Source organism: Scleropages formosus, chromosome 22 (genome assembly GCF_900964775.1).
Source record: "Scleropages formosus chromosome 22, fSclFor1.1, whole genome shotgun sequence".
NCBI lineage: Eukaryota > Metazoa > Chordata > Actinopteri > Osteoglossiformes > Osteoglossidae > Scleropages > Scleropages formosus.
Window position 1 is genome coordinate 20,942,119 of NC_041827.1, and position 22,675 is coordinate 20,964,793.

The 22,675-nt window shown below is 46.7% G+C and overlaps 1 protein-coding gene across 3 annotated transcripts in view; it reads right to left on the minus strand.

The window, feature by feature from the left end:
* The window catches only part of tafa1b (TAFA chemokine like family member 1b), a 153,901-nt gene extending 138,798 nt beyond the window's left edge, over positions 1-15,103 (minus strand). For all 3 annotated transcript variants that reach the window (XR_001965225.2, XR_001965226.2, XM_018734061.2), the window contains exons 1-2: positions 14,733-15,103; positions 9,441-9,576 (exon numbers count right to left, since the gene is read on the minus strand). Coding sequence is in view for 1 of the 3 variants with exons in the window: in XM_018734061.2 (XP_018589577.1) it covers positions 9,441-9,576 (136 nt within the window). In the remaining 2 variants the exon portion in view is untranslated. The remainder of the gene's footprint in view (positions 1-9,440; positions 9,577-14,732) is intronic.
* Between the last annotated feature and the right edge of the window lie 7,572 nt (positions 15,104-22,675).

Below are 22,675 nucleotides of genomic sequence, written 5' to 3' on the forward strand. Positions count from 1 at the left end.
CATCCAAGAAACTGACACAACATCTGGTTCAACATCCAAGAAACTGTTACAACATCTGGTTCAACATCCAAGAAACTGACAACATCTGGTTCAACAGCAGCTACACTGATATAACATCTGCACCAACATCCAATACACTGACACAACATCTGGTTCAACAGCCGCTACACTGATACAACATCTGGTTCAACATCCAAGAAACTGACAACATCTGGTTCAACAGCAGCTACACTGATATAACATCTGCACCAACATCCAATACACTGACACAACATCTGGTTCAACATCCAAGAAACTGATAGAACATCTGGTTCAACAGCCGCTACACTGATAGAACATCTACACTGATACAGTAACCAGCACAACACCTGCTGCTTGTCTACAGCATTTACTACAGCATCCACCACCCGGCAACGACATCCAGGAAATCCGTTAAACGCTCAAGTTTTTCACGAAACATTCTGTGATATTTTTGTAGTCCATGCGTGTTTTTCATCCCGGCTCTGAACTAATCCCACTCAAGTACCGAAGAATGCCAGCAAGAGTTAGAGATGCAGACAGGGACTGCATCTGCCAGATAAAGCCTTTGGGAATCAACGTGGTCTATATGGATGGAAGCGCAAGCGAACCGGCGAGAGATAATGATCCAAATCCCATCACGCAGCACCTTCCAGAACACTGAAGGAAGCCACTGCAGCAGCATGAAAAGTGTGGTGTTGGCTTAGAAACAAGGTTGCAAACTGTCTCTAGATCTGACATTTTTTTTTTTTTTTTTATTAAATTTATTCTACCGCTGTCTCTAACCGGGAGATCCATGCAAAAATGTTCATATGATGCATTTATACAACTTATCGTTTCCAACTGCAGTGTTTAAATTGTTTAAGTTTTCACATCTGCGGACATTTGACAGCAACGCTCTGGAAACAAACCCTGCTTGTTCATTACAGACCCCGAAATCCACCTGGGCTTCATCATTTTTTCATCGGGGTGATCTCGCCTCCCGCCTCTGAATGCGCTCTGCAGGCCAGACTCGGAGACACCGCAGAGCTTGTTTCTGGAAAATTACACTCTTTCACGTTTTCGATGAAGAAGCCGTTATTTTATCCCAAAGAGAGGTGGGGGGGAAAAAAAAAAGCGAGTTTCACCCTTTGATAATAAAAGCAAACATGCAGCGATAAAGGCATGCAAGCACAGTCAATATTGTGCAGTCGCAGTCTGTGGATACAGCTTTTGCTTTCGGGTTTCGGGTGAATCAGCGATTCCACGTCTGGAGATGAACCTGTGAGGGGTGTGCGGTGCCAATCGCGCACCATAAATAGCACAGTAATAGGATTCTTCAGCTTTTCCAATGGCTGCTTCCACTATCACACAGACATTTAAGTTCACTAATCCATGACAAATTGTTTCATCTGATCCATGACAAATTGTCTGAAAGCCAGATAGAGACGAGGAGATCGAAAATGTGAAAGAAAATTGTGTTCGGCGCAGAAATGATCGCCGGGTTATTGGCCGGTTTAAAAAGGTTGCTTTGATTAGCCGAAAGGGCGCGTGCGCGGAAAGGCCGTGCCAAACGCTACGCTCCCAATTAAGAAGCTTTGCGGCAATTAAAACCGAACGACGAGGATCTGGATCGACTTGCTTCGGAGTCGCCTCCGAAACGGCTGCCGAAAAATCTTACGACTCGAAATCCATTCGATTGCAGCTGCAGATTTTCATTTTGCTTTCTGTATCAAAATTCTGGTCAGCATTGTCTGCGTGTGCGTGTGGGGTCGACTCTCAGGGCAACGTTCCCTCAAGGAGAGTAAACTCTGAGTCTGAAAAAAGGACCTCGTCCGGAGGAGCCTGTGAGTCAAAATCCCCCTTTTTTTTTTCTCAGTTTGTCTACTACAAAATTCGGCTATTCAAAAAACCAAAAATGTTTTCTATCGAGTGTCAGCTTCTGTTGAGGTGAGATGGTTAGGAGCGATTTACTGCATTAAAGATAAGCCGGCTGCACAGCGAAGGGAAAAGAAATGTGTGTTTCTGCCTCTGTTTGTGTGCGTATGTAAACCAGGCGACCCTTTCAAGATCACATTATTAAACATGCATTTGGTCAGAGCTCTCATCTCATTTGAGAAAGTATTCCAATTTCACAGCAGCTAGTTTTCCTCTCCCGGTGGTAATAGTTTATTTGTGACTATTAAGAGGCCTTTCTGTATGAAAGGCTCTGAATCATCTCCGCCGGCGCGCTAGAATGTTCCTTATCCAATCAGCGAGACCCGGATTCATCCCCATCCATTCAAGTGAGCAGAAACTAATCGCATTTGGTTTCAGCCATAAATTCCAGCTCTAATTACTGCAAGCAATTAAAATGGGTGTGAAATTAATCAGATTAATAAGCAAAAACCGAGGAGCTAATTTCATGTCGGTAATTCATGCATATACCTAAAACACATCCCTAAACAAGACCCTATGGCAATATGTTAACGCGTGGAAACCCAAACACTGATTTTTTTTTTTTTTTCCCCACCTATTGAGAAGGTGGCTCAATAGATGCGCTGTTTTTCCAGAACACGTCCCGCATTTCGGAGGAGGCACACAGGTGAAAGCGCGCTGGATCACACGGGCGGGGACGTATCACATTTTCATTTACCTGTCCCCTAATATTGACAGAACAGTCCAACAAATTTCCTCCAGTAGCTCAGAGATTCACTGCAAATTCCAACTCATTTCCTATTGATCGGGTGCGTTTTTGCACCTGCAGCGCCGCTGCGAGACGTCCCAGCATCCATCCCCCGAGTCACCGGCAGAGCAGCAGGTACCGAACAACTAACTTGCATGGAATAGCAAAAAAAACAAAAAAATAAACGAAGAAAAAAAAAATTAAAAAATCTACTTTTCACCTATTTCATCATTAATTATTAGTCACACTGATCGTTAATCACCCAGGAATCTCATGCATATGTTCTATGACATTCGGTACGGCCTGATAAGCTGACACCTCATTTGAAAGCCTTTTGAGAGACTGTGAGACGCAGTGGATTGTGGGAAACAAGTACCCACGCTCTCGGCTGTGCTCTGACACACGACGGTCTCTCCTTGAACCCACACATTTGTGTTCGCATCCTGTTTTGCACATCTGTGCATTTACAGGTGGTCCCCGATTTACGATTTTTCGACTTTACGATGGCAAGCTGGCGATAGACATTCATTAGAAACCGTACTTCGAATTTTGAAATTTTTTTTTTCCCCGGCAAGTGATATGCGGTGCGATACTCTCTCGCGATGTTGGGCAGCAACAGTGATTCGCATCTCCCAGTCTGTCACGCGGAGGTGTGTATTAGGTGTATTAAATGCATTTTCGACTTACGATGGGTTTCGTGGAACGTAACCCCATCCTAAGTAGGGGACAACCTGTATTTTTCAAAGATCCATTTATTGAAAGGTGACATGTAGTCCACGTCACCCACACACATCTTTCTCAAAACCAGTCCGCATGCAGCGTCACGGTAAATTTATTTTATGAAAATATTTATTTTACATATTATGTCACTATTAATTGTTGTTCGTTCTATTTTAAGATGTTATGTAACTTTTTCCTTACGTCAGGCATCATTTCGGGTGATTTTGGGGTGAACTTGGAACAGACTGGAATTTTTCCCATGAAAAATTCACCATGAATTTCCCTTATTCCCACATGAATAAGTCATTTCATTTTCCAGGATTCTTGAAATCCAGTCTGTTTTCACATAAGAGGATAAGAGTAAAGACGTGTACATTTAGAACGGTCTGGATGGGTCTTGTAATGTTTGGTTGCAGAACATGAAAGTCTAGGAAGTAAACAGGGCGTCACACCGTTGAAAAGGACTTGATGTGACGAAGAAGCTGTTATTGACAAAACGGTTAACAACTTTTCCTCGGACCATTCTAAGTGGATCAAAAGTGTTCTTGGGTTGAGGTCTCTAGGGCTGTAATCCCTATCAATTTCATGTCATCTAGTGACCCGGCGACTGTTTCCCAAAAATAATCACTCGGTGCTGGAGTTATTTCACAGGAACATAATAAGAAGTGTGCGCTTTCTAGCTGCAACTGAAGATTAGCACTTATCATTATTCGATTCGCCGAAATGAGCGGTCGGCGGCAATGGGCGTGCGGCGAACCGTCTGAAGCGTTCAGTCGTGTCAGATTCTCATAATGGTGTTTAATCACACATCTGAGCTTTCAATTCTGCTGCAAAGACAATTTAATTGGCAACGTGTGTCATTGTAACGGTTAGCAGCCTCGTTCCCGTCGAGCGCAATCTGATGGGATCCGGCGGCGGCTCATCGTTTCGGGGGCTCCGCCGTAACCCCTCCCATATTACTTTAAACTGCACGGCTAATGTATTCCATGTCATTTCATGAGAGATTTATAAGGGCAAGCGTTCCTAGTGTTCTCGACGGCAGGCCAGGCATTATAAAGGATGGGTTATCTCAATGTTAGGTCGAGCTATAAGTCCCATTGACCAAACGCCTCTCAGTGACACACATTGGAGCGTAGATGGCATATCAATCGCCAGCACGCTGCTTGCCGCACAAAATCAAGGCCTGTTCTATTAAGTACTTGTAGAAATCCAACAGACATGAGCCGACTGCCCTGCCAGTAGATGCGCATGGACCCCGTGTTGCTCATGTCAACGGATGTTGCATCGCAGTCATTCAGAATTCGCCCAGGTGAGTGCAGTGAAATAACAAGGAGTTCTTACCAGAATAACCCTAGAAAAAATTATTTGGATAGCTGGTAGTGTAGTGGTTAGAGCTACTGCCTTTAGATCGAAAGGTTGCATGTTTGATCCCCATGTCCAGCTGTAGTTCCCTTGAGCAACATCCTTATCCTAAAATTTCTCCAGTGACATTACCAACCTGGGTAAATAAGTGTAACCTTAACATTGTAAGCTCCTTTGGAGAAAAAGTGTCAGCTAAATGAGTAAATGCAAAAATTCCCAGTGGTCAAAGAAGGACCCCTGTTACATGGGACTGTAGCCTTTGGACCCGAAGGACCTGGGTTTGAATTCCACCTCTTGCTGTTGAACCCTTGATCCGGGTTGCTGCTGCTGTTAATTGCCGTCAAGTCGGTGTCAATTCACGGTGACTCTGTGGATACATCTATCCGCACTTCGAAGTGTGTTCGGTCTTCAGTCAAATGGCTCGTGTTCCATCCACACGCAGAATTTTCATGGCAACATGCAGCAGATCGCCAGGCCTCTCTTGTACGCAACTGATGTTAGTGTTGTTGTTGCCGCCAAGAGGAACCCATAACACTGCTGCCTGTTGTTGGGTTTGCTGCTCTTTGTCTCACTGCTACCCGTTGGCCTTCCTGACACGGTCGAACCCAAAGGAGTATTAACTGCAGTCCGTGTAGCCCTCTGGGTCACACCGGTGCACCAGCCCAACCACCACGACCGGGGGGCAGCTATTAGTCGGGCAATTTACCCACCTTAAAATTACCCTGCTGCATAAATGGGTAGATCACTATAAACGTCACACTGCAGGTCAAGTTGGAGAAAAGAAAGAATGAATAAATGTAAATGAACTCGGCTTGAACCGCTCCAGTAAAGCATCCTGCTGTAAAAATGCGTGAAGTCGCGAGTCAGTTGGCGTAACAGGGTCCGCCAGGCAGAGACATCAACAACAATATTCGCAACACGGTGCTCAGCAGAGGTGAAAAGTTTCATCTGAAGGCGCATTACGCCGCAATGATAAATCACAATAATCGTAATCACGCGCCCCCTGCACGACACCCTCCCCCTCCACGGTCCAGGCACATAACGGCGAAACCTTCATCGCGGCACGCGATGCGCTCCGACCCCGCCTTCAGTCAGCACCAGCGGCTCCGAACGCTCAGTCCTTATTTTCCCGGGCCCAGACTGGCATGCCTTTCATTAGCCAGGTGCGGGGAGGCCCGAATGAGGCCCGCGCCACGTCAGATTCCGCTCATCTGTCAATGTACCGGATTATTTCTTGAGAGACTAGAATTGGCTTCCCGGAGTCGGAGCGCCATCAATCTTGCCTTGCCGGGACGCGGGGAGGCTGCCTGGCAGAGGCTCATGGGAGAAAGCCGCGCTGCTCTCGAGCAGGTGATGAAGCTGCTGTACAACTGTTACTCAGTCTGAATCGTAGCCCTGGGTAGAAGATTTGTCACGGGGAAAAAAAAAATAGCGAGAGAGAGAGAGAGACAGAGAGAAAAAGATCCGTCCATATTTTATATGCGCGCGGCATTCTGCCTGCTCCTGTTTTACGAGCCGGTCGATTTTTCAAACTTAGTCAAATGCCGCAATGCTTGAGGATTTCATCTGCATCCAGCTACGGCCCCGGCCCTGAATGCTGTGCTCCAGCGCTATCGAGGGTCCGCAGGACCGCCCGCCGCCCCCGCTCCGCTCGCCAGCTTCCGAGGATTCGGGTTCACCCCTGGACCCGGTGCCTCTGGCTGGAAGCGACCCGTCACCCGCCCAGCTGCGCAAGGCCCCGGAGATGAGAGGCTGGGCCTCGATTCGGACAGCATCTGACAAGGGGTCGCCGGAAAGCACGTCGTGCATTTAACAACATTTGTTTAGCCAAAGTAGGGCTTCTTCCCATTGTCTGCTCCTCTTTGCTTTTTGACCATAGTAACAAAATCCAAATGTTCTGTACGTTTCCCGAGGAAGTGGCAAAACACATTACTGATGATTATTATTAATTCGTGTGGGTGATGCTTTTCCCCCAAACTTCTTACAGCGATTTACCAATGGATACAGCAGATTCATTTTACTGGAGCAATACAGGCTAAGTTCCTTCATTACAAGTACATCAGCAGAATTTGGATCCAACCTCTTTGACTGCAAGGTCACTGAGTTAACAAATATGCCTAATAACCTCCTTCCCATAATAAAAATAATAATAATCGTCACTATCATCATCATTGACTTTATTCCAGTTCGATTTATTGTTTGTATCATTTCTATGTAACTCAAGTCGACTGTGACTCTGAATAGATACATATAACCGCCCAATCAATGCCCTAACATACTGCACTGTTTGTAGGTATTGCATATCGTGTATATCAGCTTAAAATGCCTATGATATACATGCAGGTATGTCTGAGAACCATTCATTATGTAGATATCCATATAGATTCTGAAACTGGAGTACGTTTCACAACCATTAAATCGGCTCTAATCGAAATACCTTTTCCACAGTATTTCAATTCCAAGAAAACAGCTCAGCTTAGAACCGTTAACACAATTCTCATGGTGGGGGTTGGGGGTTGGGGGGTGGCTCAAATTGATTTTTGGCTTTATCTCCTAGTAATTGCATCACAACAAATGTAGCTCCACAGAAAGATACACCACAGCTCTCCTGTCGGAGACACTCCGCTAAACAAGGCAGATGCGAGAGCAATACTTTCTGCCATTCTCTGCGTTCTTTGCGCTGCGTTTTTGGCACAGCGACGGAGCATGCGGGCACGGGCATGTGTCATTCATCCGAGTTCGGACCGAAGGGTAACTTCTGAATACGGAGCGGGAAGGACACGCCGAATAACGACGGAACGGGGTAAATTCTGAATATAGAGCGGGAGGGGCACACTCTGAATAGGGAACTGGACGGGGTGCGCTGGGTACGGAGTGGGAAGAGCGCACCGTGATCGAGGAACAGGACAGGGTACACTGAGTATAGAGCAGGAAGGTTACATCATTAATCTGGATCTGAAAGGGTGCACTGAACATGGAGCGTGAAGGATATGCTCTGAATGCGGACTGGATCGAGTACATTCTCAGTCTGGACTTGGAAGGATACATTATTAATCTGGATCTGGAAGGGTAAACAATCTGGATTGGGAAGGTTATATTATTAGTCTTGATCTGGAAAGGGACTCTGAATACGGAGCGGGAATGGTGCACTTTGAATCCCGTTCAGGAAGGGGACACTGAAACGGAGGAGGAATTTACGTTATTAGTGTGGATCAGAAGGAGTGCACTCTGAATATGGACTGGATGGGGTACGATCTGAATCCAGACTTGCGAGGGTACATTATTAATCTGATATGGGAGGTATACACTCTGAATAGTAACTGGAAAGGGATTTTTATGAACACGCACTAGAAAATGTACCTTCGGATTCTTCCGCCGAAGCCTTTCTTATCGTCCTGCCCAAAGCCCTCATGGGCTCTCCTTGTTCTGCTCGCTTTACTCGCGTTCCGCTAAAATCGGTAATATCAAGTGTAATGATATCCGCTCCGAGGTGCGCGCACGCGTCTCGCTGTGTGTTCAAGCAAGTCTCGCTAACAAGGCGGCTCGGACCTCCCGCATATAAACAGCGGAGGGATTTCTCACCCGTAACCTACCTAACGTTCCATCTGCTGCAGGCTGGATTTTGTTTTGCTGGCCTCCTGCATAATTCAGGAGACACTTACTGTAGGGCATACACTTTCTTGTACAGTTTTGGCACCGGGCTGCGCCAAGCGTGGAAAAACCTGGAAGCACACTTTTAAAAATTAATTTGGGCTTTTCTCTTGCTCATCCCACTCCATTTGCCCGGTTTGGATTAATGAGTCCGGAGCGCTTACGTCAGCGTGCTCCTTTCCAGTGACAGCTTCTGGCCGTGCGACTCGATGCGTGAAGCAGCCAGGAAGAAACACTCATCTCCTTTATTCAGACATGACCGAGTCAAGGATGACTTCCGCTCTCGCGTGCCAATACCGTGTCGTGTGTAAGACGACATACGGTCATTCCCCTGCCCGTGTCCAGCAACCGGGGCGCTTTTATTTTCTGCTTCTGCATGCAGGCTTTTTCATGAAAGCCAGAGACAGCATTAATGTTTAATAAGCATTAGAACTTTATAATCCAACTTGTGTCCCACTAGAATACTTTGGCGTGACCTTGTGTTCAGCTGCTTCAGGAATGGATTTCAGTGTTAAAAGCACATTGTAGTTCCTTTATGCGCTGTTGACCGAGCCAAGCCAACAAGCCTACTTTATAGACTTGTTCTTCTCTCCATTATAGCTACTGGAGGGAGTCCATTGCCTCGTGTTTTCTATTTGTTTTTTTCTTTTTTTTTTTTTTTTTTTTACACAGAAATCAGGCGTTTTAAGGTTCGGTTATACATCGGGGGTCTGGCAGTACAAGTCACGGTCAGTGGAAATCAATACGTTCAAGCACAGAGCGGTTCTGGAGGATTCGTCTATCAGCATGTTGAAGCGATAGCCTCGCTTTTCGAAATCAACCTCAGCACCGTTGAGCGAGCGGAAGCCACAATGCTGATCTTCACCGGGGGGTTATTGCTCTAAGAGATGCGATCACCTCGCCGTTCCCAAACACCTCTTCGTCTCCCACTCCGACCGTCTATCGAAACGTAGCGGTCGGAGCTCACGGCAGACCGCGGCCATGGATTCATTCGTTAACCAAACACGCCGACGTGTACGTGACGGGTGGGAACGCGGACACTCACCGAGGATCTGGATGGAGCTGCGGCCAGGGCTGGCCAGGTGGTGCTGCTGGATGGTGTCGTACAGAGAGGCTTGGCAGAGCAGAACGGCGCTGGCGCTAATCCACAGACACCAGAACCAAGACATGGTGGGGCGCATCTGTGGGACGAGGAACAGGGTCAGCTTGGGGGCAAACGTCCAGGGAATACCTGCCTGTTTCCTAGAGGCACTGTACGCGAGGACACATACTGAGAAGGGGGGAGTCTCTTTGCTCCAAGCCAGCTTGCTCACACACACACACACACACACACACACACACACACACACACACACACGGAAGGCATACGCATATATACATATGTAAAAGAAATGCACAGTCATCCCGAGATACACCAAGTCCGGTAATGAGATTTTGACCTTACGAGAGGTTTCATCGAATACCTCTACTTGGCTTATGTATTTCTTGCATTTGTGAAGAACGATTTGGATTTTGCACATCTTCTGGAGGTCGAGCGGCACGAGACCAGAGCCACCGTGAGATCGTCTTCTCGGTGATAGTTTGTGTCGTGCTGCGTTAAGTTCTCACCCTCCTTCGCCCCTTGCTTGCTAGTTTCACCTGTTAAAATCTCAGTGATCACGGCCCTGTTTGGACTGTCCAAACCATGTCCACTTGTCCGAGTGTCAATTATTTCACATTGTTTTCATTGATTTCTTTGGTCTTCACTGAATTAATGCATAACCGTTGACTTTCATATTTCCGTATGTTTTCTTAATGACTGTTTGTAAAGTGTACAGTATGTAGGAGCAATGGAAGAGCTGAAGGAATGCAGGATGAACAACATACAGTATTGTAAAGTAAATAATGATGGGAAACTACCTTGTTATGAAATGACTTAATGTTTAGTGGAGTAACAGAAGTCCATTTTAATGGGATTTTGTGGTATTTTCCCAATTTGAGGCCTGACATTTTTAACACTGAAACTTACGGTAATTTCATTTCCAGTTGATGAGATCTGATATTATCAAGGGTTTCCAAGGAGCAAACTACCTTCACAGCGTTGGAGAAAGACTGTTTACACAAACACACAAGGCAGGAGGTGGCCTAGAGACAAACGCAATCATGTACAGACGCTACCCGAGTTACGATGGTCCAACTTACGTTTTTCGACTTTACGATGGCACGATAAGCGATACATTCAGTAGAAACCGTACTTTGAATTTTGAATTGAAATTTTTTTTCCTGGGCGAGCGATATGCAGTACGATACTCTCTCGTGATGCTGGGCAGCAGCGGCGATCCGCATCTCCCAGTCTGCCGCACGGTCGTTAGTGTAATACAGCCGATGCTCTACAGCGTTCTGTGTTTCCAGCGTTTTTTTGGATCAATGTATCCATGTTGTTTTTTGCGCATCCATCGTGTCTACGATATGTCCATCTGTGTCTGCTGCTACTGGCGAGAAGAAGAGGAGGGCGATTACTCTTGAGGAGAAACTGCCCAGCGTGAAGGCAGCAATCCCGTAATGGCCATCGCACGTATGCTGGGCTATGATGTTCGGTAGGTTGGGTGTATAAAATGTATTTCCGACATACGATATTTTCGACTTAGGATGGATTTATCAGAACATAACCCCATCGTAAGTCGGGGACCATCTGTACAGGAAAAGAGAAGAAGGGTCTTAAAGTTCCAAGAAAGCACAAACAGAAACACACACACACACACACAGAGAGAGCTGTGGCATGCTGCAACGCACATATTATACGTGGCTCCTGGGAGGGTTTGCCGACTCTAGCGCACGATAGACCCTGCAGGTTCCACGTGGAAAGAACAAAGAGCTGAGCTACATCCACGCTTCCTCGGAGTCAGAAGGTCCACATGCCCAGAACAAAGAGACGCATCAACAAGATGTACATGTACAAAATGAAAGGAGAGGAATCAACAAGTTCCGCCCACAAAAAGATCAGGCGGGAACAGCAGCTGACAGAGAGATGTCCCGAGGCAAATCAAGCACATCCACAAACCGAGACGGATAAAGTCCTCAACAGACACGCATCGACATCCAGCCGTGTCGCTGCGATTGGACCGGTGGGTGGAGGTGGGGGTGGGGGGGACCAACAGGGATTCCGGAGGAGGCCCAGGAACCGCCTGCAACTCGTACCTGACAGCAGCTTCATTTCTTTCAATGCAAAGCCTTTCCGGGCATTTGGCACCTTCGCACGACAGCAGCTTTACTCGCAACTCGCTGCAAGTCGTTCCAATCCGTTGACTGAAAATTTCCAAGAAAACGTAGGAAAATATGGAAATCTTTAATTAAACCCGGTCTGAACTCAAGTTGGGGAAATGGATAGCACACACCTTAAGAATATTACATTCTGGCTCATATAGATTGGAATATTTCCCCTGTTTCACTTAATTTCTCACTCGCAGGCTGTACTTTTAATGTTTTCTGTAAAGCATCCATAAACAATCGTACGGATACACTGTATTTATGTAAACGCATATATGCCTGCGTTCCATATTAACTGGCATTTCTTTGAAGTCAAATACAGCAAATGGACGGTATGTATTAAGTCAGCTTCATGGCGTAGAAATATTATGGCTTTCTGGTCAATATATGTTGACATATTTGTACCGTCTTATTTCATTTTTCATCTGTGTATCATGGTTTTAATGTTTTATGTGATTGGTGGATGCAAAACGCCACAATGCGGATATGTAGTATTTCTATGTGTGTGTTTATTTCCGTCTGTATATTTATTGCCATGTCGTGTTCTTTCAAACGAGAAGATCGGCAGCTTTCAAGTACTGGTAGCCAGTGTGTGTTTTTAAGGAGAGGGGTATTTTTGATCCCAGCTGAGGAAAGTTTCACTGTGATCTCCACACCTTTGCTCGCAGGTTGCCAGGCAGGTGCATATAAAATTCCCTTACACCTTGAAGCATCATCGTTAAGTCGGACACCTTTGTAATCAAGCTGTCAAGCAGTCTGATGATGACTGCCGAGGGCCGCCGAGCGCTGGGAGACCGCGAGCCCGGGCGCCGAAATGGGATGTCGTCTCCTTGTTAGAGATGTGTCACTTTTTCATGCCGGGCTTCGACGTGTCATATGGCACTCATCGGAGTTCCAGAAGCATCACACGTTCCTCACAGCCATCGCTCTCCTCAGCCAAGAGCTTCCCTTTCCTTGCATTTCCAAGGAAGCCTGAGATGAACAGCAGCTGCACAACCTGAACGAACACGGCGAGCCCAACACGTTGTCCGGCTCACAGTAAATAATTATTTACTGCTCAGGGAGAAATATATTTGTAAAATAATGGATAAAATCCCGCCACCTTGTGTCATTAATCATATATAGTACTTATACAAGTGCTCCTGTTTGGCTGATTTATGGAATGCCATTAGATGAGCCCTTCTGATTCATTTTAATGAGAAAAGTTTTAGAAGTTTTTTTTTTCTGTTAAAGTGTTTAAAGTCAAACTGCTTCCTCCATTTTTAAACATTTATTTCCCGCAGGAGCCCAGATTTGAATCGAGCGTCTCTTTGTTTTAACTGTATTAAATTTAAATCATGCGTCTGCGGTGTAACTGCTTGAGGTTTAAAAAAAAAAAAAAATGTGTTTACCGTTATTTCAATTTATTATATATCAGAGCAGACAGAGTCAGAGTGCGCATTTTGGAGACATTTGCGCTCCTTTTACATGCTTTTCCTGCTTAACAGGAAGGTTTAAGGGGGGTGGGGGGGTCAGCTTCACAGTTATAAAATTTTAAAGCTCTAAACCAAAGAACTTGAAAAGGAAAATAGCGTTCATATTTAAACATGTATTTTACCTCCTTCTATTGACCCGAAAAAGCAGCGCAGTTCTACACTGAAATAACAGCGGGGACGCATAATATTGATAATAATAATAATGAGAAATATTCACTTTAAGTCTTCTCCTGGACGATTTGTTTCGTTTCAAAAGACCTTAAAATAGATGTGTGAGTCGCTCCATCCCCTCAGTTGACATTGAGGCTCCAGCTGAATATCTGCCACGTAAAATTAAGTATATAATTATTAACAGCTCATTGTAATCCCTTTTCGTGCACTAAATCCCCTCTAAGCCGCAGTTTTGTGGAAAAGTGAACTGTTCCCTAGGGAAGTTTTTTTCTTTTTCCCTCCTCACTGGCAGAATCCCTTTAAACAAAAAAAAAAAAAAAAAACTTTCTCCTGTCTTCACATGAGGATGGAAAAAGGAGATGATGTTCTTTTCCTCTCCTGAGCCGCTCTGCTGTGGCCACTGGCTCTGTCTCCATGTATTTATACGAGAAGAAGAAGGCAGCTTTTATGAGTGACATTGCACCAAGCCAGAAATAACAAGCACGAGGCACAGCATCGGTCATAAAGCACATTTTCACATAAAGGAACCACATGATGCAAAAGAAGAGAGGAAAAAAAAGTGCGCGCAGTCACGAATCACGTTCTTTACCGTCGCCAAGACTGTTATTAAGTTGTTTGAGCTCCTCACACCTTCTCCTGATGGAGACCATGAATGAAGGCTGAGCTGCAAGGCTGATCATAAGCGTGATGATGATCTGATGATCACGCGTGTCATTGTCAGCGTTCTTCTCTTCTTCGCTTCTGCCACCCGGATGAGCTCTTTGGCTTCATCTCCCTGATGCTCCTCAATCACTCACACACTCACTCACACACACACACACACACAGAGAGCCATCATCATCAGCCATGTGGCTCCTGAGCATCTCCGCGCACCGCAGCATCCCGCTCCTTCCCTCCATCAGCGCTTCCTTCTCTCCGCTTCTCTTTCTGCCTCCTTTCAGGTCAACTAACGGCGCACGCGGAACCTCAGTGACACGCAACCGTCGTGAACCACCACCGAAATACCATGTCCAGCACAACACCGCGGACCAGGCTGTGTTTCAAACAAACTTTTCACTGAAGGTAAACTAAATTTTTATTCTCCCCCTCCCCCAGTATGATTTATTGTGACGGACCCTGACGGTCAGGACGGGGTGAATTGGAAAAAAATAAATAAATAAATAAGCGGTAGCAAAAGCGACATAATTTCACACTGGGTTCAACCACAATATTTTGCATAATGACTTGGTCGAAATGACAGTAAGATGAGCGGAAAAATAAGGGCACGGAGCCGCACGCGGAGTCGCGCGAGCTCATTTCTCATCGGTTCGTAACGGACAGAACTTTATGTGCGGTGAACTCCGCGAAGCCCGCGCGCGCATCTGTGCGATCATCTGGCGCGCGGCGACGACTCCTCCTCGCGTTGCCACCCGAGGCGTGCGTGGCGCGTGGCGCGTGGCTCTTACCTGCGTGGTCCGGCCAGAAGGTGAGGAGCCCCGACGATGTTCATCCGACACGTTCAAGGCGCCGCGTTAAATCCACGCGTCCGGCGGCGCCCGGGATTCCCGCGGCACAGTCAGTGACAGTCTGTCTGAGTCCGGCTGCGGAGGGGCGGGAGGTGAAGGCAACTCCGGGGTCTCGCCCCCCCCCTCCCCACCTTCCCCTCACAGCCACAGTGTAACGCCCGGCCGGCGCGCGGAGCGTCTTCCGCCGGTGCGCAAGCTGCCGCCGAACTTTGAGAGCAGCGCGAGGAGCCGCTCGGGGATTTTACAGGGTGGCCGCCTTCCGTCGGGTCACCTCTAAATCATCATGATCATCATCATCATCATCATCACCACCACCAGCCTTTCGCGCTGTACTGGGGAGGGGACCCCTCGCTTATGGAAGCGGGCGCGGCGAGACGAGCATCCCGCGTGACGGGCACGGCTCCACGTCCTCGCGCCCGGCGGACGGCGGCGGCGGCGGCGGCTCCGCTGAAGGGCGCGAGCTCCGGCTCGTTCGCGACGCGCTAAGTCTGCGAAGTGTGGTCGCTGCTCGGAGAGAGAGAAAGAAAGGGGGGGAAAAAAAAAAAAAAACGGAAGACAGCAAGAGGAGAAGGAGGAGGAGGCGCGGAGGAGCGCGAGCGAGTGAGACGCGGGGAGATGAAGCGCAGATTTTAACCCCTCCGCGCCGCGAGCGCAAGTGACGCTGAGCGCGCAGGACGCAGGGTGAGCGCGCGCGCGCTGTGGGGGTGGGCGCGCGATCGGCTGCGAAGCGGCCCCCTCCCCCCAAAAGGGGACGCAGACATTTATTTCTTTGAAAAACAAACACGGGGGATGTACATTATTACAGTTAATCTTCACTTAGATTGACGTCTTTGTCTAAGACGTTTTACAATGTTACATAGCCAACTTTACTGTGATTTACAGCAGGATATTCTTACTGCAGTAACATACGATAAGTGCCCCGAGCAAAGGGCACTAAAGCAGGAGTGGAATTTGAACCAACAACATACAGACTGCGAGGTGATGACCCAAACAAGGTCAACACATTTTTAATTAGTGACAGTGACAAAAAATAATAATTACTAAATGATCCAGGGTTTGCTTGTCCCGAGAGCTGGTGGCGTCTTGGGTCGAGGTGCTGCCTTATGGGTGGAAGGACAGCGTTTCATATCCCACTTTCTGTAAGTGCTGTACCAAGATACATAGATTGAGCTCATGCAATAAAAACTAAGTTGCTTCAGAGAAAAGCATCTTATGAATGTTACCAGTTTAGAACAATCTGCTCAGGTATACAGCTACATAATGACCCCAAGAGCAACTTTAGGGTAAGTACCCTTGGTCAACACTACAACAGCACAGGGTGGGGTTTGAACCCATGACCATTGAATAGAGAAGGAGCAGCCCCAACCACTGCACCACCAGCTGCCCCCTTTCTGGGCTTTGCTCCTTGAGCTCACTTTCCAAACACGTGGGGGGGTGACCACCAGCACCTCACCTGTGGCCACTGAATGAAGGAAATTTTCATTCTCAAGGTGACTGAATTGAACCTGAGGCCTCTGGACCTCACAAGATGCCCGGCGTCATGATACATCTTGGCAAGCAGTCGTTGGCTCAAACTGCCTGCGGGCTACAATAAAAAGCGACGACAGAACCCCAGCGCTCGCTGCCGGCCACTGGATCGACAGTGGGCTCCGCCGGGGGTCGACATCTCACCCTCTCATTGCAGGTTTATTTGGAGCGAAGCGACGACGCACCCAAAACCTTTACATTTTCTGGATCTCTAAGAAGGGGAGAGCAACGTGATAAAAGGATGGTGTCGAAAATTCCGGGAGGGAGATATTTATTGCCCTCTCCGCAGGGTTACATAAAAGAAGGAGCCTTGAACTTCTGCGACTGAAAGTGACACAATAAAACAGCACCCATTAACAAGGTCTTTTCAGCTAAGCATCTAGGAAGAAGCCCTGTTTTACTGCAGGCCATATCCCATGTTTCTCCCCGTCCCCTGTGCTTTAAATCCGTTATTTTGGAAATAGCGTACCATATATATAAGGACTTGTAGCAATCTGCTGGCTCACTGGATTAATAGTCAAGGGAAAAAAAAAAAAGGCTCACAAGATAAATGAATAACAGAGTTCACAGTTCTTGCTCTTGGCCTCTGTATTGTGTAAAATACCCGTGAGGAATTCGTAAAAATGGCTCAGTGAGTCGAATTCATACTTTTGGCATAATTACTGTGCTTCTTATTATTGATAAATTGTAATTTTTTCGGAGGGGGCAAAGGTTGATTGACCTTATGTCCAGTAAATGATTCATTCCCATTCCACATAAGCACATATACTTCAGTTTCAAAGTTTGCTGAGATATTTCATGATTGCGTTCATTAAGCCGGGAGGCGCGGTGGTGTAGAAGGTTTGGCTGAGGCCTCCTGGGTGGCGGGTCTGGGGTTCAAGTCCCGCTTGGGATGCCCTGCAGTAGATTGGCATCCCATCCGGGGTGTGTCCAATCATGCCCTGCGCTGGTGGGTTAGGCTCCGGATTGCCGTGACCCTGCTAGGCACTAGTGCGTGTGTGTGTGTGTGTGTGTGTGAAGTTAAAAACCAAGTCAAGTCATTCTGGAATCTGTTCTCGATGACGGGAGGAAGCTTTTTTAAAAGTAATACGGCTCTGTCCGGAATGGCTCCGGACAGAAGTGCTGTGTCACTCCATACGGTCCCCGAGGAGAGATATCAGTCAGTTTCATGTTCCGAGCGGCATTTGTGTCCGTTTGAAGCAGCTGGAGATTGTCCTTGCAGTGTTTGCAATGTCACTCCCCTGTGGCTCAAACATTGTGCTTCATGTATGCATTTTTTTTTTTGGAAAACACAAATTCTGAATCATATATACATATGTAAAAGAAAAAAATATATATAGACACACATATGTATATAGCAAGGGAAGGAGAAAGGATGATTACGCTCAAGTGAATGATAAAAACATTAGAATTTACATCTTTTTTCTTCCCCCTCTTTAATGTAACCACCATATTTCTGTTCCCATTTTTTGTTCTGTTCCAATAAATTAAATTCAGCAATGCCTTATTGGCATGGCTGCTGTAAAGAACGCAGCGCTGTACCTTCAAAGGAGACGAAGCACATTAGCTGTAATTAATTATAGTACTGCCATAGCATATATGGTAATATATACTGTTATATAATTACCTAGAATTATGCTGCTTTTATTATAATTAATTAAACATTGGAGATTTTCCTTTTAATTTTAGTTTCACTGGGTGAACTGTGAAATGTATGATGAATTATTTTTATTAAATTATTAAAGAGAGTTTATTGTACCACCATAAACTGAGCTCTATGTAGCCCTGCAAGTGCTCATTTCCCAAAAAACAAAACTTTTGGTAAGTTATACTTCTTCGGCGCTGTGACCTGTATGTTTTTTGTTCCCACACTTTCCCTCTTTCCCCGTTTCCCTTTCGGCCTCTTTCCTCTGCTGCCGTTCTCCAAATTATGGCTGTGGCTCCTTTTAATAACCATTTTCATCTGTTGTAAGACATATACAAAAAGCGAGGATACCTTATCTGCCTGCTAACTGGGCTTACCTAGTGCTTGCTGACCAGTTTTCACCACGGTATTCACCCCTGCTGCAGTGTACTCTTGAACCTCATCCACCAAGCTCAGGCTGAACTCTCTGAACAGCAAATGTGACAGTACATGGGTTCGATCCCCACTCAGTCTCTGTGGAGTTTGCATGGGTTTCCTTGGGGGGCTCTGGTTTCCTCCCACAGTCCAAAGACGTGCTGTTGAGGTTCACCCATAGTGTGTGAGTGACGGAGAGAGTGTGTGTGTGTGTTCCACTGATGTATGGATGAGCGACCCAGTGTAAGTATCTAGCAGTGTAAGTCACCGCGGTGAATAAGGTGTGTGAGCTGATAACACTACCTAGAGTTCATTGGAAGTCACTTTGGAGAAAAGCGTCTGCTAAATGAGTAAATGTATGGGTGGCATTTCTGTGGGATTTGATAAGGGGTGCATTTTTAAAGTTACATTTACATTTTTATCTTTTTTATATATTCATTTAGCAGATGCTTTACTCCAAAGTACACCGCACAACTGCATTAGCCACAGATGAGGAGCTCAAGACACAAACACACCATCATCGAAGCCCAGTCAGTGTGTCCACTGCCCCAGTTTTTTTTTTTTTTTTTCCGGAACACATTACAGGAGTGGCTGCATGTAGCACTGATAGGAAATACGGAGGTAAAGACGACAGATGAGGTTATGTAAGTTCATGGAGTTGTTAGGAGACCTGGAGAGAAGTGGGTCTGAAAGGGGATTTCAGGAGCACTCGCTCACTCGAGACACACGTGGCGGAAAGCAAATGTGACGGCTCTGCTCACAGGCATTATTCACACGGAAACGGTCGTTGATCATTTTCGCTCAAGTGTTGACGTGACAAAGGTTTTCTGTACAGGTTTCTGCGGGAATCATTGGCGGCAACACGTACCGGGAGAAGAGACTCTAATTAGACCGCGGGCAGCATTTTAATTAAGTGGCTGATCATAGGGAGGGATGAGCCCGTGTTCGGAGCAGCGGATGTGTAAACTTGTATTTCCCCCAATTAAACCCTGCAAACCGAAACTCGTGGGCTGCGGCAGCTGTAATTACAGAATCATATACAACTTAAAAAGCTGTTCGGTTAACTTGAGATTTGGTTTTCCTCGCGTGTCTGTGAGTGACACTCTGGGAATGTAAATCGATGTTCATGAAACGTGCACGTCAGTGTGAATTGTGGGATTTTACAAGCAGTGATGGAAAACATTACTTATTGAAGAATGTGGTGTGTTAATGATTCCCACTAATTATCCTTCATTGGTGTCTTAAGGGAGGGGGCGCGGTGGTGCAGTGGGTTGGACCAGGTCCTGCTCTCCGGTGGGTCTGGGGTTCGAGTCCCGCTTGGGGTGCCTTGCGGCGGACTGGCGTCCCGTCCTGGGTGTGTCCCCTCCCCCTCCGGCCTTATGCCCTGTGTTGCCGGGTAGGCTTCGGTTCCCCGCGACCCCGTATGGGACGAGCAGATTCTTAAAATGTGTGTGTGTGTGGTGTCTTAAGGTGCCTTGGCTGTCCACATGGACATGGGTTTGAATCCAGCTCAGTCTGTGTAGAGTTTGGATGTTTTCCCCCTGTTTGCATGTGTCACGTCCACGCCCACATCTCAAACAACAACACCTGACTCTGCTCTAGAACCAGATTAACCACTTACCCTTTAAAAGACCCTCCTCAGCTCCCATACCTTTTCTGAATTTTGTCAGAGACAATCGCCCTTCCTTGTGACTCCTCGGTCATCTCCAGTTCTCAGTTCACGTTCTCCGCTTGTTGACCCTTCGCTTTGTTTCTCGACCACGTCTACGGATCTTCCTTTCAACTCCAATCACTGTTCGACCGACTCTTCGCTTCGTCTCCTGACCTCACCCATGGATTCCTGCTCTGACCCTGACCACTGATCGACCGATCGACCCTCCACCTGTCCCTGATACTGAGAACAACTTGCCTGATCCTCTGAATCCAGACAAACAACCCCGCACTTGGGTCCTTCCATCCCGTTTCACCATGACAGCATGGTTTTCCTCCCACAATCCAAAGACATGTATTTACATTTATTTAGCAGACATTTTTGTTCAAAGCAACTTCAGATGAACTCTATGTAGTGTCATCAGCCCACATACCTTATTCACCACGGTCACTTACACTGCCAGATACACTACTTACACTGGGTCACTCATCCATACATCAGTGGAACACACACACACACACACACACACACACACACACACACACACACACACACACACACACACTCTTGCTCTCTGTCACTCACACGCTATGGGTGAACCTGAACAGCATGTCTTTGGACTGTGGGAGGAAACCAGAGCACCCAGAGAAAACATCCAAACTCCACACAGACTGAGCAGGGATCAAACCCATGCCCTCTTGCACCACCCAGGCTGTGAGACAGCAGTGCTACTCGCTGTGCCACCCTGCCACTGTGCCACCCATCCCATGTATTTTAGGTAAACCAGTGACTGTAAGTTGCCCACAGTGTACATGACGTTACTCTGTTGTACAGATGTGTGTGACTACAGTAGACTGCTGTAATGTATCTAACACTGTAAATAACCTTGGATAAGTACTAGCTAAAAATCACTGGTGGTCACTTTGGAGAAAAGCATCTCCATAATGAATAAATAATTTTGTTTAGACTAAAGGCTGCTGTAAGTCTAGCCACTACATTTACAGCAGGGAAAAGCAGAATAATAGTGATCCATATTTACTGGCACAAATCATTCGGATCAGATAAAAATTACATTAATAATGAAAGTATTAATAGTTAAAAATCATTATACATCATTTTGGAGAAAAGGATTTAGTAAATGAATGGGGGCTGAATGGTAAAGGGGCCGTGGTTCAAATCTCTTTGCTTTGACGGACACGGAGTTCTGTGTTCTCTGAGCCTGTGGACAACAATCCAGAAGGTTCTCACTGCTCCTGTGTCCCATAAACGAGCAATGGGGGGGGGGGGGGTTTGGAGTAGGACTCCAGTTCAGTGCCCAGGGAAAAAATACCCAAACATCTATTTCCTGCCGCTGTGGAACTTTGGAAACCAGTGGGCTCATTGTCTTGTTTGAAGTAGGTCGGGGTCACTCTGCCTACGGGCCCGGGGACGAGAGAGGGGTCTCCGGCACACATTCGCAGCGCCCCGAAGGAGCAGCTGGCGGCGGCTGAGTCTGCGGTGAGACGAGTAGAAAGCGGGCTGACCCCGAGCGTTAATTGGACCAGGGTCACCGCTGGAGCATCTGGAGCTGCTGACCACACAGCAAACCACAGAACAACAAATGTTTCGGGAGGCAAACAGGAGGCGTGTGTTTTGCGCTCTGCTCGACGACGACAAGCGCCTGTGCGGCGGCACGTTCGCCGCTTCATGGCGCCAGCGATCCGGGGGCCCCGCTAAGCGTCGGGGGCATTTCGTCGGCCGGTTCGCCGATTTCTCGTGTCGCAGAGGTTGGGGTCCAAATGTTGCTGTGGCCACACAGAATACCTGCCAGAATTAATTAGAGCCACATGTGAGAAGTCAGTTATTAGTCGTTTTATTTTAGCTTTGAGCTGAAAGCCATTTTTGGCCCATTAAAAGCGCTTTGGCTCATATTTCATACCACAAGAGACACGTTCCAGAAGCTAAAGGTCTCGTCACCGTTGTTTAGGTTATGAGTTTGTTGAATCTTCATTCACATCCCAGGAAAAAGACATATACATTTTTTAATTTCAGCACATTTTTTATACCAGTGTCTACTAAGCTGTGATTACCCTTGCAATTAAAAACCCAGGTTCAGATCCCATGTCCTGCTGTAGTACCTTTGGTCAAGGTACTTAGCCTGAATTAATGCTGCATAAATATGTATCTATTATATATACGAAGTTACTGTCGTAAGAGAAAAGCATTGGCGAAACAATAATATCTAATTGGTGATAATAAAGTGGTTAAGGAAAGAGGCTCACCTGATGTCACCGGTGAAACTCAAACTATGACACCCTGATGATGAAGTTACTTTACAAAGGGGTTCTGATATCCTACTGATGCTTTGAACATTTTGGCAGCAAAGCAATGTTCCATTTATTATTGCGTGAACATTTTTCCAGGAATGTCTGCGCTGACTTATAGCCTTATTACTGGCCCGACAGTGAGAGCTCCAGATAGTCTGTGAAGGCGGAACGGAGGCAAAAGGAGATGATGCACATCACCCTTATCGGGGTCCAACATCTCTATTGAACGCGGTTAAATTGTACAGGTAATAATTATGAGATCTCCAGAGAGGAAAAGCCAGTCTGTCTAGAACAAGTGCCAAGGGGCGCTCTTTTCCCCTCACATCTCAGCGAGATCCAT